The sequence below is a fragment of the Carex rostrata genome, chromosome 6 (genome assembly GCF_964058835.1).
Source record: "Carex rostrata chromosome 6, lpCarRost1.2, whole genome shotgun sequence".
Lineage (NCBI taxonomy): Eukaryota > Viridiplantae > Streptophyta > Magnoliopsida > Poales > Cyperaceae > Carex > Carex rostrata.
This window is the reverse complement of record NC_135923.1, coordinates 1880846-1900423: the sequence shown is the minus strand read 5'-3', so window position 1 is coordinate 1900423 and position 19578 is coordinate 1880846. Positions and strand designations below refer to the sequence as shown.

General features: G+C 41.0%; 1 protein-coding gene across 2 annotated transcripts; it reads left to right on the top strand.

Annotated features, from left to right (window-relative positions):
- Positions 1-1889: 1889 nt before the first annotated feature.
- SPI (BEACH-DOMAIN HOMOLOG A1) lies at positions 1890-18780 on the top strand. Of its 2 annotated transcripts, XM_078304661.1 has the most exons (19): positions 1938-2130; positions 2274-2584; positions 3234-3303; positions 3965-4050; positions 4554-4695; positions 4794-4850; positions 4959-5135; positions 5566-5757; positions 6239-6304; positions 6404-6536; positions 6637-7772; positions 8149-8854; positions 8949-9051; positions 9145-10244; positions 10753-12379; positions 12723-15755; positions 16034-16342; positions 16464-16917; positions 17021-18780. In XM_078304661.1, the coding sequence occupies exons 2-19, from the start codon at positions 2346-2348 to the stop codon at positions 18191-18193; spliced, it is 10803 nt and encodes a 3600-aa protein (XP_078160787.1). In that variant the 5' UTR covers positions 1938-2130; positions 2274-2345; the 3' UTR covers positions 18194-18780. The 2 variants fall into 2 exon arrangements, with proteins under 2 accessions (XP_078160786.1, XP_078160787.1); XM_078304660.1 differs by having other exon boundaries at positions 1890-2584.
- Positions 18781-19578: the final 798 nt, after the last annotated feature.

Sequence of the window (19578 nt, the reverse complement as noted above, 5' to 3'; positions counted from 1 at the left end):
AAGATCGATCCGGATCGTCTCCAACTTTCCATCAAAAGAGAGGTTGAGACCCCATTTACAGTTCACAATCGGTCTACCTTTAATACACACACCTTATAGTCGAAATTAATGACATTAGATTATAAATATCAAATGAATTAAAATAACAAACTTTGAGGTTTTTTGTTATGAAGGTTATCTTTTGTAGTGATTTGTAATAGATCATTATTAGTGTTAGTCACGGACGGGTTTACATTCATATGTACATATGCTAAATCACTCTGTGATTTTAAGATTTTAGTTATGTATATTGAAATTTAATTGAATTTTTTTTAATGTAGCCCCCCCATAAAATATCAAATATGTACTTGTAGTCTAGTGGTTAGAGCTTACTTTGTGGTTGTGGAGAACTTGAGTTCAATTCTCACCAATAATATATTGTTTATTTAAAATTTTAGCATTTCCTATCATGAATTTAATTCAAGTTCCTTTTTGGTGTTAGTTTCAATGACACAAAAAAAAAATCTTTTGCATTAAATTCCAAAGAGTAAATCAAACTTAAGAATATTTCTTGATATAATTTTGTTCTTTAAAAAAATGTGTAAAATTCAATATTATATGAAAAATCTGTATCTATATCAACTTGAATAGTTTATGGTGACAACTTGAATATTCATCCTTGCATTGACAAATTGCACTTCTTTATTGATGCATCATAACACACCAATAATATGTGCTATAACATAATTCTCTTAATATCAGTGTTTTTATCTATGCATTGTACTTTTGCATCGATGTATTATAATACATTTACTATATGTGTTAAAACATTACTTTTTGAACATTCACGGTGCATCGATGCATTGCAATATTGCATGTATGTACTGTAATATTACATCGATGGCTTATAGTTTTCAAAGATCATATGATTCAATCATTTTAATACTATTTTGAAATCTTTTATGAACGATTTAAATATCCTTACAAACATCATATCACGTGTTTCCACAACAATTCCAACATAGACAATAGACTATAATGTTGACGGATCTTTCAATTTCATTTTTCGAAATTTTAAACACTGTTGAATATGAATACAACACATGTTATAGTAAATAGCATAATATTCAATTGTATCATTATAAATTCGTACTATAACACACACTATCATTTAAACTTATGATATTTAAACATTGAACATATTATTTTTCAACTTATTTCTTCTTTGTTAGGCTGAAATGGCTTTTTGGATTGATGATTTTAATTTATTGATATTTACATGGCATTTGAGCACTAGGAATTTTGAATATAGTGCAATAATTTTACAAAAACAAAATATAACCGTGAAGCAATTTATAGATTATTATATACAACAATATTTGAAATTTAAAAAAATAGCCATAATTTTTCAATGCAATAATTTTACAAAAACAAAATATAACCGTAAAGCAATTTATAGATTATTATATACAATAACATTTGAAATTTTAAAAATTAGCTAAATATAAATAAATTTAAAGAAAATAACTTACCAAAAACATAAAAAATAATCTCTACACACATTCTCTTTTTCTCGTTTCTTCTACAACACTAGCATTTAATTTAAAATAACTCAGAAATAGAAAGCAAAAGAGACATCTCATCCGTCGGTTTAAGCATTTAATCCTACACGCTCTTCACCTTCTAAATCACGCTGCCGGATCTTGCCACGTGGCACCTCTTTCTGTCCGACATGGCAAACCTCCGGTCGACGATGGACCAAAGACAAACAAATATCCACAAAAAAGCGTGCCATGTTATATATATCTGCTATAGCGAAACGTGCAACTAGTCAAAGAGACCATTTCAACGGCCCGCCACACGAGAGAACCACATAAAGATGTTACAAAAGAACTGGTCAATAGAGAAAGAGAGAGAGGAAAAATATTACAAAAAGAAAGAAAAACAGACAGCCGAAAGAGAAGGGGAGGAGAGAGAATCTGAGCGCGTCCGACCGAAGAGAGAGAAAGAAAGAAGAAAATGAGAGATAGAGGCATTTGTTTTCCAAGTCTCTGACAAACAAACAGAGATTTTGCATCGCAAGAGGAAGGGAGGGAGAGGGAAGAACAACTAAACAAATCCACACAACTAAACAGAAAAATCGCGTCTCTGGTCTCTCTCTCGCAAAAACAAAACAAAGATTTTAATCATATTCATAGAATTTCGCCAAAAGAACGAGCAAAAAGCATTTCGAATCGCTATATCTTTCTCTAGTTCGCATCTGATCCAAATTTTGAATTTTTTTTTTTGAAAAGAAAGCTGTGATATCTGGGGTCTGATCTAGGCGGCGGATCTTGGATGAGGGACCCTTCAACTGGTTTCAAAAGATGATGCGATGGTCGACATTGCTCAAGGACATCAAGGAGAAGGTCGGGTTATCTGGTGCAGAGCAACAGACAGACGGGGCCCAGTCGTCAGGGACACAGCAGGGGAACCCCTTTCTCTATCCCAACAACCAGCATTTGCCTGTTGCGCTCGCGCCGGTATCTGTCTCAGCCGTCTCAGATGCATCCTGGGTTGACTCGTACCAGCCTGGTACAGCCTCTCCTAGCTGGTCTCCTGCCAGGTAGCTCTCTCTTGCTTTTGTATGATTCGAGTTTTTTTATCTTTTTTTTTTGTTTTGAAATGGAGGCAGTTAATGGAATTGTGTTGCAAAAGGAGATATTTGTTTCCCCTGTTGGTTAGAAGATTTGTTTCCCAAATGGGTTAGACCTCACTTTTTTAAGGCGAGATATCTGTGCCTTTCTGAAAGATTTTGTATTAGAATTTGGAAAGCTTCTGCTATTTGGTAACCCAACTAATGTTTGTAGGTTTAGTACAAATTTGGATCTTTCTTGGGGAAAATTTCTTTATTATAGGTTTGACCTGAATTTTTTGTAACCTGAGAAAATTTTGTAATGCTGTCAGCTCGGTAAATTTTCTTTTGGTTTAATTTGGATTTACTACAGAACTTTTCCACAAGACGTTGTAATTTGCTTTCTTTTCAATCCATATATACTATCTTTTGATTCTCTTGGTGAAAGTATAAATTATTTGCATGGGTTCATACATGTAATTTAGAATATTTCACCAGATGAACTGATAAATTTGAAGTTGGCATTCAATATTTAGTTTTCATTTTGCATACAAATTTTTAAATTAATCACGTACATAATATATATCTCAAACTCTTTAGTTAATTTGCTAATTAGGCCTTTTGGTTTGTTTGGGAGCAGGGGCAAGCATGAATTGGAGTTGGCTTTTCGGAAGTTCTGGGAAGAATTCCGCTCATCCAGCTCTGAAAAGGTGCATTTACTGTTTTACCCCTTCGCCTTTTGTTGCACACTTACCCTACCAACTTATATATCTTTGATGCGCTAGATTTAATTGGTCAGTTTATTAATGTGTGCCCGTCAAATGGAGAAGCTTTCCCTGCATGTCTAACAAAACATAGAATTATCAGTTCTTCATCTCTAAATATAAAACATATTGACTATTACCGATCTACCCCTTTTTCTTCATTGATTCTCCCCACATAGATGAGGGCGAATGCAGTCGGTCTCTTTCTTTGTGTGTTTTTTTTTTCTTCCTGTTTTTTTGAAGAAATTAGGAGGTAAAGGCGGGGAGGTGAACGGCGGGGTGGAATCCCCGGGGAGCGTTTGTTATATTTTTATATTTTCAGGGGTATAATTTATTTTTCTTCCTTTTGGATTGAGGTGTGGACAAGTGGATTCAATATACTTTACTTAAAAAGCTGCTGACGAGTATAATTCTCTATATGATCTAGCTACCTGATAAACGATCAAGATATGATCTCATTAATTGTACTAATTACATAAATCGAGCCAGATCTACTATTATGTGCGAATTAACGAACTATTGTAGCATTTAGTTATTTCATGCCACGTCATTCCTAATATGAACTCCTTGGGATCTTTGATAATATATTTTTGCACTTATTTTTCAGGAGAAAGAAAAGGCGCTTGCTTATGCTGTAGAGGCCTTTTGTAGACTAGTCAGACAACAATCTAGTGTAGCACAAATAGTCAATAAGTATGCTACCTCTATCCCGTGTACTATATTTTAATACTCTTTTACACACTTCCTAGAATTAACTAAATTGGTTTTTTTGACCTAGAGAAAATCCGTCAAACCAATCACTATATGCTGTTGTATAAACTTTTTATTTTTCTTTCCTCATACCATTTTTTTGTCCTGCCACATTCACAATATGTTTATTGCTTGTAATATACTGTTCTGTATATGTTATACAAAATCTGTATATAAGGAACCTTTGTTGGTTTGTAATTTTTTGTGGATGATTCTTACCTAAGTGCATAAAAATCGACGGTTTTAGTAAAAGCAAGTTAAAGAAAAATATTTGGAAAAACGTGTTGAAATTTATCAATGTAGAAAATTCCAATCCAATAAATAAGAATCCTAGTTCAAAAAGAAAAACTGGAAATTGGTAAGGTTATGTTTTGATCAGCAAAGTGTCATATAGAAAATATAATTCTTGTTTATCTTTGGCTTACTGTACTTAAATGTGTTTTCAGGTTAGTCGAGTCGCATATATTTTGTTTTGTTCTTGGGAGAGCCTTTGAAGCTGATGTAAAAAAATTAAGGGGGGAAAAGACAAAAACAAAAGAACCCCTCAATGTTTCTGAAGTCATGTCCTTTTTTACTGAAGTGACAAATGTAAGCCTCTCTCTCTCTCTCTCTATGTTTTTTTTTTTGGATCCAACAAGCACCTGTACAGCTGTACTCATAATTGTAGTGCTCATGCATTGAAATAGGATGGCATTTGTCCCGGTTCAAACATTTTATACGCTGTGGAGGTGTTGGTCACAGGGGTACGTGCTTATTAGTTTCTTCCGTTTCATTATTTATGTGTACCTGTAGTAGAATTCTTTGGTAATAAAATTATTCTTGTGTTTTTTTCGTTTTACTGTTTGATACAGCCAACTGATAAGCAGCATTTGTTGGATACTGGAATTTTGGGATCCCTTATCTATATTCTGCAAGGTCTTCTTAGTATCGATGAATCTTACATAAAAGAATCTGCACCTGATGATGGTGGGCCCGCCTCAGAGGAAAAGCAAACTGACAGCTACACCTCTCGAGTGCGGAGGCTTGAGGTAATTCTTCTAGTTGTTATGATCCAGTTATAGTGACTATCGTATGGGATTCAGCTTTTTATTTTTTATTTCCAAGTCGAGTGCTTTTGTCAAATAAGATACACTATATTATGTTATTTGCTAATAATATACTCAGTATAATGATTTTAAACAACTTGGATGGTATGAAGTTCTTCAACATTTATTTCTCAACTTAAGGTCATAACTTGCAAAAATCTGAAATATATTTTGTGCCGGTTACAAATACGACAAATTGTGGCTGTCATCTGCAGTAATGGTAAAATAATGTGCGTATTTTGAAAACAAGTAACCTAGAATTACTGACTCTTCATTTTGACCACAATTTTTGTCAGAATTCAATCCATACACCAAAGCAATCAATTGTTTATTTTATACAAGTCACATGCTGTCAAATTGGTGTGGTGTGCAGATAGAAGGGAGCGTGGTGCATATAATGAAGGCACTAGCGAGCCACCCTTTGGCCGCACAGTGCATGGCTGAAGATGGTACTCTTGAGCTGCTGTTCCACATAGTATCCAACGGTTCTCTCAACGTTTTCTCCCAGCTTCGGCAAGGCCTTGTCCCATTACACACCGTCCAGCTCTACCGGCATGCCATGCAGGTAACTTTTTCTCTTGAACTTTCACTACGCTTCTCACCTGCATGTGTTGGTTCTCCTCTGAAAATAATTTATACAGATTTTGGGGCAGAAGTTCATGGGGAAAAGGGTAGGTTCGATGCCCATCAGACTCACATTTGGGTTCGATGGGCAGCGCTTCTGTCTGATTTGCTTCAAGATGCATGCACACTTGATCTGCACAAATATTGAAGCAGGCACGCACAAATATTAAAGCGACACGCATACATCTTAAAGCGAGTCAGATGGAAGTGCTACCCATCGAACCCAAATTGGGTCCGATGGACATCGGACCTACTCCGCTTCCGAAGTGCATGAGGGTTTTCTGGAAATTACTATTAAAACTTAATTTCGACTAAAAAGATGAAAGAATGTGAACTCTTTTTTGGTACATTCCGAATGAAATTTTTGGTCGTATTTTATATATCTGGGAATTAACAAAAATTTCTCGTCTCTCTGTCTACAGATTCTTGGACTTGTTCTAGTTAATGACAATGGGAGTTTAGCGAAGTACATACGAGACAAATCTCTGGTAAATATTTCTCTCCTCTCTCTCTTTTAACTTTTTAACATGCAAAAAAGGCACATTTTATTAATGCAGTGCGTTACTTTTTGTGGTTGAAATGTGCAGATTAAGTGCCTTCTGATGGCCATTAAGGATTTCAATCCAGAGAAATGTGATGCTGCCTATACCATGGGAATAGTTGACTTGTTGCTTGAATGTGTGGAACTTTCTCACCGATCTGGCAATCTCTTCCCCATAGGTACATGGAATTTAGAATTCAGTCCCTGTACTTGTCAAATATTTGCCATCCAAGGACCTGTTTTGTAAATTGTCTTGACCTTTATGTATTGAATATGCAGATGGAGCAAATGGTGCAATGGGGCCCATCAAGCTGAGAGATGAAATACACAACGCACATGGTTATCAATTTCTCGTACAATTTGCGCTTACTCTATCCAACATCCACAAAAGACAAATATCATCAAAATCTTCATTCCAGGACGAGGCCTCCAATTCAGACGACTTTGCAGGGACACAACCGGGGGATGTCTCTCCTTCCTCAAGCATCTCCCCTGTACTCTCCCGGCTGCTAGATGTCCTAGTGAACCTGTCCCAGACTGGCCCCCTCGAGTTGAGATCTAAAACCACCAAAGGAGGCCGAAGCCGGCCACCTTCATCAGACCGTCTAACTGATGAAGTTGAAACAGGAAGCTCAAAAGTGAAGGATCTTGAAGCAATTCAAATGCTTCAGGATATATTCCTTAAAGCTGACAACACGGAGGTACAGTTGGAGGTGCTTAACAGAATGTTTAAGATCTTCTCTAGTCACCTTGAGAACTACAAGCTGTGCCAGGAGCTTCGGACTGTGCCTCTTTTCATACTAAACATGGCCGGTTTCCCCTCATCTCTCCAAGAAATCATATTGAAAATATTAGAATATGCGGTGACAGTTGTGAATTGTATACCAGAACAGGAGTTACTCTCTCTGTGCTGTCTGTTACAACAACCGATCATGACAAGTTTAAGACAAACGATTCTCTCCTTCTTTGTGAAGCTCCTGTCTTTTGACCAGCAGTACAAGAAGGTCCTTCGTGAAGTTGGTGTTTTGGAAGTTTTACTAGATGATCTAAAACAACATAAAATTTTGTTGGGGTTTGACCAGCATAGCAAGTTCTCAACCCTGGTAGACAAGAAAACCCATTCGGCGCCTGCTACGAGTGGGTTTCAGAAACACATAGACGGCAAGGATGTAATCTTATCATCGCCAAAACTTGTTGCCTCGGCAGCAGCAAGGCTCCCGATTTTTGAGGATGAAGGCACAGTTGGGGTGGCATGGGATTGTTTGTTTCATTTGTTGAAACGGGCTGAGGCAAATCAGCAAGCATTTCGTGCTGCTAATGGTGTCAGTATAGTGCAACCGTTTCTGATCTCTGATAGCCACAGGAATGGGGTGCTCAGGCTATTATCTTGCCTAATTATCGAAGACGCCTTTCAGGTACCTATCTTTCTCAGCAAGATATTTGCAATAATAGTTTTAGTTATTTGATTAAGATTAAATTGAGCCATAGAATAAGCTTTGGTGTTACTTTGCCACATGCAGTACAATTATCTCCTCAACCTTTGTGGGTACTTATACCAGTTGGTATTATAAATTTCTGATACTTAGAAATCCTTGCCGAGAATTAATGTTGAGTTCTACAATTCTGGGGGTTTGATGTCCTTACAAATGCCTTTAGAAACTCTAGGTGTAACTTCAAAACTTTTAGCACAGAGTAGCATTTCCGAAGCAAATTTTTTCTTATACAAAATCTCTCTCTGAAAAAAAAAAATTCTATGTTAACATTACAAGATTTTGATGTGTACACCTTTAGGCTCATCCAGAGGAACTGGGAGGCCTAATCGAAATAGTCAAGAGCGGCATGGTGACAAGTGTTGCTGGATCCCAGTACAAGCTCCAAGATGATGCCAAGTGTGACATCCTTGGTGCTTTGTGGCGCATCCTTAGTGCAAATGTGTCGGCGCAGCGTGTCTTTGGTGAGGCCACTGGCTTCTCTCTTCTCTTGACAATGCTCCATGGTTTCCAAAGTGACACCGAGTCTCAGCACTCATCCATTCACTCTCACATGCGTGTTTTCACCTTCCTACTGCGTGCTACCACAGCTGGCGTGTGCAATAATCATATAAACAGAATAAGAGTACATAACATCATTTCATCACATACATTCTATGACCTCCTATGTGAGTCGGGGTTGCTTTCTGTTGATTGTGAAAAACAAGTCATATTCCTCTTGCTTGAGCTTGCATTTGAGATAGTGAACACCCCAACTAATGAACTCCAACAAAACAATGCGACATTGTCAAATAATGCGTTCCATGATGATAATGTGAGTGCATTCTCTGTGGTGTCTTTGGGAATCTCAAGGGTGGAGAGAGAACGCGTGTATAATGCAAGTGCAATTGCAGTGCTGATTCGAGCCTTGCTGTTGTTTACTCCAAAAGTTCAGCGGGATTTTCTAGGGTTTATTGAGATCCTCGCGAGTGCTGGCCCCTTCAATCAGGAAAACTTAACTTCTGTTGGTACGTTAAATCTTTTAATTTTGTTTCTCTTTTTTTCTTATTAATTTGTCCTATGAATTGACAGTAGTGACTATTCCCTCTTTGCATGATTTAGGTTGTGTTGGCCTTCTTCTGGAAACGATAAGCCCATTTCTTGATAGTCCATCTCCGATTCTTAACCATGCTCTGAGAATTGTGGAAGTGCTAGGTGCATACAGGTCAGTTCAATTCTACCCAGCCATACCAGTAACTATATGTTTTCTTAGTCATAATCTCCTGATTCATTTTCTTTTGTTCAATTCTTTCTTCAGACTTTCTTCCTCGGAACTTCGGCTGCTTGTAAGATACATCCTCCAACTGAAGGCCAAAAATTCTGGCAACCTACTTGTGTGCATGATGAGGAAGCTAATCCAAATGGAAGATCTCAGACCCGGGGTCGTCTCTCTTGCCTCCTTTGTGGAAATGGACATGACTAAAACTGGCCATGCATCTGTCCAGGTGTCACTTGGAGAGCGAACATGGCCTCCTGCCTCCGGCTACTCCTTCATCTGTTGGTTCCAGTTCAAAAACCTTTTCAAATCAAAAGAATATGAACCATCCAAGGGTGTGGGGAAAAGGAGTGCATCTAATACACCTCAGATACTGCGTCTGTTCTCTGTCAGCTCAGTTGACGACGGGAATACACTGTTTGCTGAGCTTTACTTGCATGAAAATGGTGTTTTTACTCTAGCCACTAGCAACTCCAGCCCCCTCTCCATTCCTGGGCTGGAGATTGAAGAAGGCACCTGGCACCACCTCGCGGTGGTTCACAGTAAGCCAAATGCTCTAGCCGGGCTGTTCCAGGCTAGTGTGGCGCACCTCTATATAGACGGGAAGTTGCGACATACTGGTAAGTTGGGGTATGCGCCGAGCCCCATGGGGAAGTCGCTACAGGTGACCCTGGGCACACCAGTGGCACGTGGAAGGGCCTCTGACCTCACATGGAAACTCCGGTCTTGTTACCTATTCGAGGAGGTTCTGACCTCTGGGGCTATATTTTTGATGTTCATATTGGGTCAGGGTTACAGAGGGTTGTTCCAAGACTCGGATCTTCTGCGGTTTGTGCCTAACCAGGCGTGTGGCGGGGAGGTTATGGCAATACTCAATTCCCTTGAGGTCGAGCTGCCGGCATCTTCGTCAGCTAGCCAAAGAGGTGGTGGGGAGGGATCAGTGAGAGGAGGAAGTGCAAGGATGGAGAGTAATGGGATCGTGTGGGATTATGAGAGGTTGAGGAGCCTTGTATCGCAGATTACTGGGAAGAAGCTCATCTTCGCATTTGATGGCACATCCTCTGATGCATTTCGCACATCTGGCACACTCTCTCTGTTGAATCTTGTCGACCCAACATCGGCTGCTGCTTCTCCTATTGGTGGTAGGTAGAAATTTTATTGACGTTCTTGTATTGGTTGGTACTGGATTCTTTGGTTAATTTAAGAACACAAGCAAGTACTGATCAGTACAGTATTTATTCTAGTGGATGGGTGAAAGGATTAGACAGTGCAAAGAGGTTAGGCACAGATCATTTAAATATTGTACTCTAAAGCTGGGGGTAAGCACTTTCAAATAAAAACAAAAATACAAACCCACAGACTGAGATGTGCTATGCTGGAACTATGCAACTAGAGCTTTATGTCTTCAAAATGCGAGGACATATGTTTATAAGGAAGCCTAAGAAGTCAAAAAATAATAACCTTAGGCAAGCTGGTTTCAATTATTTGTATAAATTACAATTATGTTCTGATATTTAGTATTAAAAACACAAAACATGTAGGAATTTTGCCCTTTACACTCACAACTCCTTTTCTTTTTCTTTCCAGTTGGGATTTGTACCTGTTATATTTGTTTATATTTTTGGTTAAACTAATCAATAATTTATCCAGGGATACCCCGTTTTGGGCGTCTAAGTGGTGATGTGTTCATCTGCCACCAACTAGCGATTGGGCATAGCTTGCAGACAGTTGGTGGCATGGCAGTTGTGCTTGCCCTTGTGGAAGCGGCCACAACTCGAGAAATGCTTCACATGGCCCTAGAGCTCCTTGCACTCTCGCTGCAACAGAATCAGAGAAACATGCGTGACATGCAAAATCTACGTGGATACCACCTCCTTGCATTATTTCTCCACCGCCGCATGTCCCTCTTCGACATGCAGTCCCTTGACATCTTCTTTCGCATTGCCGCCTGTGAAGCCTCCTTGCCTGAGCCACCGAAGACCAATGTTAGCCGCACTGCAAGCTTTGCAGCAGGGATTTCGGCAGAAGCTGGCTTGGATGATATATCCCTACCGAAATTCTCTGACGACTCTATGTCAGTGGGATCACATGGGGAGGATTCGTTTAGCCATTTGTCAGAGCTGGAGAGTACTGAATTGTCAGGCGAGACCTCAAACTGTATTGTTTTATCAAACCCAGATATGGTGGAGCACGTGTTGCTCGACTGGACTTTGTGGGTGACTGCGCCGATCTCAATCCAGATTACCCTTCTTGGTTTTCTGGAGAGGATGGTATCAATGCATGGGTTCAGAAATCATAACCTCACAATATTGCGACAGATCAACCTAGTGCAACATCTGTTGGTGACCTTGCAGCGTGGTGATGTTGAAGTGCCGGTATTGGAGAAACTGGTTGTGCTTCTAGGGGTGATTTTAGAAGATGGGTTTCTGAACTCAGAATTGGAGCTGGTGGTCAAATTTGTGACCATGACATTCGACCCACCTCCACGTGCCAATCACCAGGTTGTGCGTGAGGCCATGGGTAAGCACATCATAGTACGGAACATGCTCTTGGAGGTGCTGATAGATTTACAAGTGACGATCAATGCCGAGGAGCTGCTTGAACAGTGGCACAAGATTGTGTCATCTAGACTGATCGCATTTTTCCTGGATGAGGCTGTGCACCCCACAAGTATGCGCTGGATCATGACACTGATCGGCGTGTGCCTCTCCTCCTCAGCCACTTTCGTGCAGAGATTCCGTGCCAGTTTCGGTTTCCAGGGACTGACACGTGTACTCCCTAGCTTTTTTGATTCGCCTGAGATATACTACATTTTGTTCTGCTTGGTTTTCGGCAAGCCGGTTTACCCGAGGGTTCCTGAGGTGCGCATGCTTGATTTTCATGCCCTCATGCCCAGTGATGGAAACTTCGGCGACTTGCAGTTTGTTGACTTGTTAGAAACAGTTGTTGCCATGGCAAGAGCCGCATTTGACAGGTTGAGTGTTAGATCCATGCTTGCGTACCAGAATGGTAATCTATCACACTTGAGTGGGAGTCTGGCATCAGATCTTGTTGAGGCTACTAATGACTTGGCAGGGGGTGACTTGCAAGGGGAGGCTCTCATGCATAAAACATATGCAGCTAGGCTTATGTCTGGGGAGGCTGCGGCCCCTGCAGTCACAACTTCTATACTGAGGTTCATGGTCGACCTTGCAAAGATGTGCCCTCCTTTCTCAGTTGCGTGCCGACGCTTTGAGTTCCTCGAAAACTGTGTTGATTTGTACTTCTCTTGTGTAAGGTTGGTTTTGTGTGAACTTTCTTTTTCCTTCTGTTTTTCCATTGCCTTTTCTTTTCTTGTCTCTAGCAATTGATGAAATGCATAAGGGTGCTCCATTGGTATGGTCTTTTGTGGTTTTGAAACTGTTGTATTCAATTTAGAATATTAGCATGTAATCAATTGGACAGCATGTACTGATAAGAAGCACCATTGCTGGTCCTGAAAAGTAGAAATAGGTACCTTCTCATTTGTTAGGTTGGTGCTCAATAATATTTCTGCCTTTGATGCATTTTTTTTTTTTGTTGTGTACCATTTTATATCAACTATATCAAAGTCTATTCAATTTGCCTCTTGTTTTGTGCAGAGCTGATTGTGCGCTTAGAATGGCAAAAGATCTCCAAAGGAAAGCAATTGATGAGAAAATCTTGAATGATATCGATGACAATGGAAGCTCCAAAGATACATTCACAAGCCTACCGGCTGATCAGGAACAGTCAGCCAAAACCTCTATGAGCCTTGGTAGCTCCCCGCAAGAACAAAACAGCACAAGTTCTGACGAACCCGCTGGTTCCCTGACTCCCCCTGATGGTATAACCGACAATAAACAGGACAACTCACACCAAACAACACCGATCAAATCTACAAATAAGGAAGATGAACTTGAACAACAGCAAGACCATGGAAAGACCCAACCGGTAAATCCAAATGTGATTGTGGATACATCCCTGGTGGACGACTCCCCCAATTCGGCCTCTTTAAATCTCATAAGCTCTCCAATTCTATCTGAGAAGTCAAACTCCAAGGCCACAACACCTCTTGCCTCCCCGGTTGGCATGATAACCTCTTGGCTTAGTGGCTCAGCCGAGAAGCCACCACTTGCGCCATCTGTGATCTCCTCAGTGAATGACTCGGAGTTGGCAGCTGACCCTAAACTCAGCTCACATGGGACTCAACTTACTGGTAGCTTGTTATTTCCGATAAGCTCAAGTATTTTGCTTGAGATGGATGACATGGGTTATGATGGTGGGCCATGCTCAGCAGGTGCAACTGCAGTGTTGGATTTTGTTGCGCAAATTTTGGCTGACATAATTGCAGAGCAAGCAAAGGCACACTCCACTGTCGAGAGCATCTTAGAATCTGTGCCTTTGTTTGTAGATGCTGAGTCCCTTCTGGTTTTTCAGGGGCTGTGCCTTGGCCGAGTTGTGAATTTCCTAGAGAGGAGGCTCCTACGAGATGATGACGAGGACAATTTCAAAAAGCTTGACAAGGCCAAGTGGTCGTCAAACCTTGATGCTCTCTGTTATATGATTGTAGATCGGGTCTACATGGGATCCTTCCCCATGCCTCTTGGCGTACTTAGAACAATGGAATTCTTATTATCCATGCTACAACTTGCAAACAAGGATGGCCGAATTGAAGAAGTGACACCTGTGGGCAAGGGCCTTTTGTCTATCACTAGAAGCACACGGCAGCTAGAGGCGTATATCTACTCGATTTTGAAAAACACGAACCGCATGATCATGTACTGCTTCCTGCCGACCTACCTAGCTTCAATAGGGGAGGACGAACTGCTATCGGGTGCTGGGTTTCAAGCAGACTCTGGGAGATCTCCACTTGCAAAGAAGGCCTCGAAAGATGGTGTTGCAATAGATATCTGCACTGTGTTACAGTTGTTAATTGCAAACAAGCGTTTGATCCTTTGCCCAAGCAATGGGGATAAAGACGTGATCTGTTGCTTGCTGGTAAACCTCATTGTGCTTTTGCGTGACAAGAGGCTGACAGCCCAGAATCTTGCTGTTGATTTGATGAAATATCTTCTTTTGCACCGACGGCAGATGTTTGAGGAAGTGCTTATGCTGAGATCTGACCAGGGGGGGCAGGCATATGATGTGTTGCGTGGCGGTTTTGACAAACTTCTTACTGGGAGTGTTTCTATGTTCTTTGAGTGGTTTAATGGCTCGGAGCATGTTGTAAACCGCGCTTTAGACCAGTGTGCTTCTATTATGTGGCACCGGTACATCACAGATTCTTACAAGTTCCCAGGTGTGAGGATCAAAGGGTTTGAGACAAGAAGGAAGAGGGATATGGGAAAGAGGTCCAAGGAGGCGGTTAAGCTTGATGAGAAGCACTGGGAATTGATGGACAAGAGACGGGAGAGTCTTGAAGAAGTGCGCAACAACATGTCGACCCTGCTCAGAAAGATTCGTCAGGACAAGTATGGTTGGGTTTTGCATGCTGAGAGTGAGTGGCAAGACCAGCTACAGCAGCTGGTGCACGAGAGAGGTGTATTCCCAGTGCGCAAGTCTTTTGTGGACCCGGAGTGGCAGCTATGCCCAGTTGAAGGTCCCTACCGCATGCGCAAGAAGCTTGAGCGGTGCAAGTTCAGGGTTGACACCATACAGAGTCTTTTGAAAAATGGGTTTCGGCTGGAGGACGTGACAGTGACAAATGAAGAGCCTGAGTCAGGATTTAGTGGTAATGGTCCAACAGATGATCTGGGTTCTTCTTTGAATGCATTAAATGACAGTGTTGATCAGAAAGAAACAGATGGGGGGGCAAGTGCTTTCTATGAAGGAGGTGATGAGGATATTGGATTCAGAACTGAACCCGCTTCACTCGGATGGAATGATGACAGAGCTAGTAGCATAAATGACGCGAGCCTTCACTCGGCCATGGATCTTGGTGCCGGAAAATCCAGTGTTTTCTCAGCACAAATCACAGACAGCATACACCCACGATCAGAAGTGGGTTCCCCTCGGGCATCCTCCATCCGGGCAACAGACCTGAAACCCGGGGATGATAAACCTGATTCTCTCTTGTTTGACAATGGAGACTATCTCATCCGGCCATTCCTTGAACCATCAGAGGTGATCAAGCAAAAGTACAATTGTGAGAGGGTTCTTGGCCTCGACAAACATGATGGTATATTCATAATTGGTGAATTGTGTTTGTATATCATAGAAAACTTTTACATTGATGAGACTGGTTGCATTTGTGAGAAGGCAAGTGAAGATGAGCCATCAGTGATCGACCAAGCGCTTGGTGTGAAGAAAGATGTTATAACTGGAAGTGAGTTTAGTTTAAAGTCACCTACCTCGTCGTTTCGGGGTGGGGTTGGGGCGTCAGTGCGGAATTTGGTCGGAGGAAGGGCGTGGGCATACAATGGTGGGGCCTGGGGTAAGGAGAAGGTTTGCGGCAGTAGCAACCTGCCCCACCCATGGCACATGTGGAAGTTAGATAGTGTACACGAGCTGTTGAAACGGGACTATCAGTTGCGGCCAGTGGCTATAGAGATATTTAGCATGGATGGTTGTAATGACCTCTTGGTTTTTCACAAGAAGGAGAGGGAAGAGGTGTTTAAGAATTTGATTGCAATGAATCTTCCCCGAAATAGCATGTCAGTACTTTTCCTTTTTAATTTTCTTCTTTTTTCTTCTGGAAGTATTGTTTTTAGTCTCTATGAATTTCTTCTCTATGCAAACGTACCTCTTACTGTGGTTGATTGTACTTGATGTCTGAGCTTTAAGTTATAATATTAGTTATCGAGGCAAAGCTCCTTCATCCAGTCTAATATCATAGGCTGGATTCTGTATTCTCATATTTTTTAGCAGTTTCTTAATAAGAAAAATGCAATGCTTGATAATATTAACGCTTGTTGTATTTTATGTGAGATAGGTTGGATACTACAATCTCAGGGTCATCGAAGCAAGAAGCAAGTGAAGGAGGCCGTCTCTCGCGGTTCTATGCAAAGTCTTTCATGAAACGGTGGCAGAGCGGGGAGATAAGCAACTTCCAGTACCTGATGCACCTGAACACACTCGCGGGTCGTGGGTACAGCGACCTGACTCAGTATCCTGTCTTCCCGTGGGTTCTTTCAGATTATGAGAGCGATGAACTGGACTTGTCAGACCCTCAAACATTCCGTAAGCTTGACAAGCCCATGGGTTGCCAGACACCCGAGGGGGAGGAAGAATTCCGTAAAAGGTGTTCTTTATTTGTACTTTTTATTATTTATCTTATATTTCATTTTTCTGTATCTTTATTCTTGCTTCTCTATTCTGTACACGGATCAACCTAACCTGAGTCATGGATGTGATATGATTAGGTATGAGAGCTGGGACGACCCGGATGTGCCGAAGTTTCACTACGGATCACACTACTCTAGTGCCGGCATAGTGTTGTTTTATCTGCTCCGGTTGCCGCCGTTCAGTGGGGAGAACCAAAAACTGCAAGGAGGATCGTTCGACCATGCGGATCGGCTCTTTAACAGCATACGTGACACCTGGCATAGTGCTGCTGGAAAGAGCAACACCTCTGATGTCAAAGAGCTTATTCCCGAGTTCTACTACATGCCGGAGTTCTTGGAGAACCGCTTCAATCTCGACCTTGGTGAGAAGCAGTCTGGGGAGAAGGTTGGGGATGTAATTTTGCCCCCTTGGGCGAGAGGAAGTGTTCGTGAGTTCATTCGGAAGCACCGTGAGGCCTTGGAGTCTGATTATGTATCTGAAAATCTCCACCATTGGATTGATCTTATCTTTGGCCATAAGCAAAGAGGCAAGGTATGCATGTGTTGCCTCTCCTTTACCGATTGCCAGATATAACACAAGCTGCGACTCTATATTTTCTTATGCTAACAGTTCAACTCTTGCTTTCTAATATCAGGCAGCAGAGGATGCAGTGAATGTATTCTACCACTACACATACGAAGGGAATGTTGACATAGATTCAGTGACCGACCTCACCATGAAAGCCTCAATCCTTGCACAAATAAACCACTTTGGCCAGACCCCTAAGCAACTCTTTACCAAACCGCACGTGCAACGACGAACTGATCGCAAAATCCTGCCCCACCCACTTCGATACAGCAGTTACCTGGTCCCGCAAGAGGCCCGCCGTACCATGTCTTCCATCTCCCAAATTGTTACATTCAATGACAAAACCCTAGTTGCGGGTATTAATTGCGTGCTCAAACCCGTTAACTATACGGAGTATGTTTCATGGGGTTTCCCTGATAAGAGTCTCCGGGTTGTGACCTATGACCAGGACAAGTTGTTATCCACTCACGAAAACCTACATGGTGGGAACCAGATCCAGTGTGCCGGGGTCAGCCATGACGGTACCATTCTAGTTACTGGTGCAGATGATGGCGCAGTTGCTGTTTGGCGGTTTGTCAGAGATGGGGTCCGGGGCCAGCGGAATGTGGTACTCGAGCGTACCTTGTGTGCTCATACTGGAAAAATTACATGTTTGTATGTGAGTCAGCCTTATTCCTTTATAGTCACTGGATCTGACGACTCGACTGTTATTATATGGGATCTGACGAATCTGATCTTTGTTAGACAGCTCCCAAGATTTCCAGCACCGATATCAGTCGTGCATGTTAATAACCTTACTGGAGAAATTATAACTGCGGCAGGAATACTTCTTTCCATATGGAGTATAAACGGGGATTGCCTAGCAGTAATAAATACTTCTCAATTGCCTTCTGACATGGTGTTGTCAGTAGCATGTACGACAAGTTCGGACTGGCTAGATACCAACTGGTACGTGACGGGGCACCAGAGTGGTGCAGTGAAGGTGTGGAAGATGGTGCATTTTTCGTCTGATGAGGCCTCTACAGGAAAGAATCGGTCTCCGAGGAGTAGCTTTAGTGGTTTGGGTCTAAATGGGAAACTGCCAGAATACAGGTTAATTTTGCAAAAAGTGCTAAAAGCACACAAGCAGCCGGTCACAGCACTTTGCCTGACATCTGACTTGAAACAATTGTTGAGTGGAGATAGTGGGGGCCACCTGGTATCTTGGACATTACATGATGAGAGTTTTAGGACTTCATGACGACGAAAGGCTGTTCGGTTGCCGTCATCGTCAGGTCGACCGAACGGCAATCGCAAACTTTTGAGTTTGGGAAGTTTTTTTTCTAAAAGGTCCAGGATTTGGTCGAGAAAGGAGAAGAACAGGTAGTTTTGTTAGGTGAGTTGCGTGATATGAGCTGAAAAAAAAGAGAGAACGTAACGTGATGATACTGATAACTGATGCTGCGGGGCCGAGTATAATAAACCAAAGGAAAAGGCTGACAGTAAATGAAGCTTTGTTGTTCAAATTGTTTTTACATGTTAAAATGATTACTCGAGCTTCTTGTTTTGTTTGTTTTTTGTGGGGGTTGAAACAGGTGGATGGGTACCTATGAATGCATGTAAAGTTTGTATAAAATAGGTTATAAGATGTAGTAGCTGTGAATCAGGGGAGCATGACAGAATTATGCGATGCAAAATTTGTGGAGGGGTATTTGTTTGTTTGTTTATTGAACTTAGTTCCTTTATCCTTTTTTTTTGTTGATTTTTCTCTTGTTGGTGCTCAATTCTTTGAGGGTGTAAATTTTGTGCACGCCCCTGGTCAAATGTACGAGGATTTTGAATCGTGTCATTGAGATTTTGGCATCGTTATTATCAATTTATAATTGATATCTGTTCCTACCTTTCAGTTCAAATTGGTCAACTTATTCAAAGCTATCATTTTCTATTAACAAACAAAACAAATTGTAAAAATTTATACAACAACAACAACCGAGCCTTTAGTTTCAAACGAGTTGGGATAGGCTAGAAATGAAATGAAACTCATAAATTGTAAAAATTTATATGTAATAAAAAAAATGCATCATGAAAATTTGTATAATCTAATCATTCTTTTCAAATATTTTGAACATAATAATAATCCACGGGCGTAGAAATTTGATTATATCAAACTCAATACGTATGTATATATAATTGTTGGACACAAAAAATTCATACAATATAGGTAAAAAAGGCGAAAAAATAACAAAAACACATTTACATGCATGTCATTTTGAATTCGTATCCTCTACATTAACTCAAAAAAGAATCCTTTGAGTTCATGAATCTGGACCACCCGATCTGCTTTAAAATCCGTGCTAAGTAGATTCACACTAATATTAAAGAGCCCCTAAATTATAAGCTGTGGTTGGATTAACTCCGTTTAAAATTAGACGACCAAGATGGGTTAACTAAAAAGATGCTCTTTTGAGTTAATGCAGACGAACTTCGTGGTTTTGTGGTTCTTGTTCGACCGATTTTTTTTATTAATAGAAAGTAAATTAAAAAAATATCGACAAAGGGATTGTTTCTGAGTTATTTCAAAATATAAGTAATAAGTAGACCGGACCAATTCTTCCGTCCAAAGGATGGGACTAATTATCCCGTCCG

Bases quoted from the DNA above. Each gene is read 5' to 3' on its own strand.
- SPI (XM_078304660.1), top strand. From the start codon at position 2,346: ATGATGCGATGGTCGACATTGCTCAAGGACATCAAGGAGAAGGTCGGG. The intron at 2,585-3,233 runs GTAGCTCTCTCT...GTTTGGGAGCAG, and splicing joins CCTAGCTGGTCTCCTGCCAG to GGGCAAGCATGAATTGGAGT. The intron at 4,051-4,553 runs GTATGCTACCTC...ATGTGTTTTCAG, and splicing joins GTAGCACAAATAGTCAATAA to GTTAGTCGAGTCGCATATAT.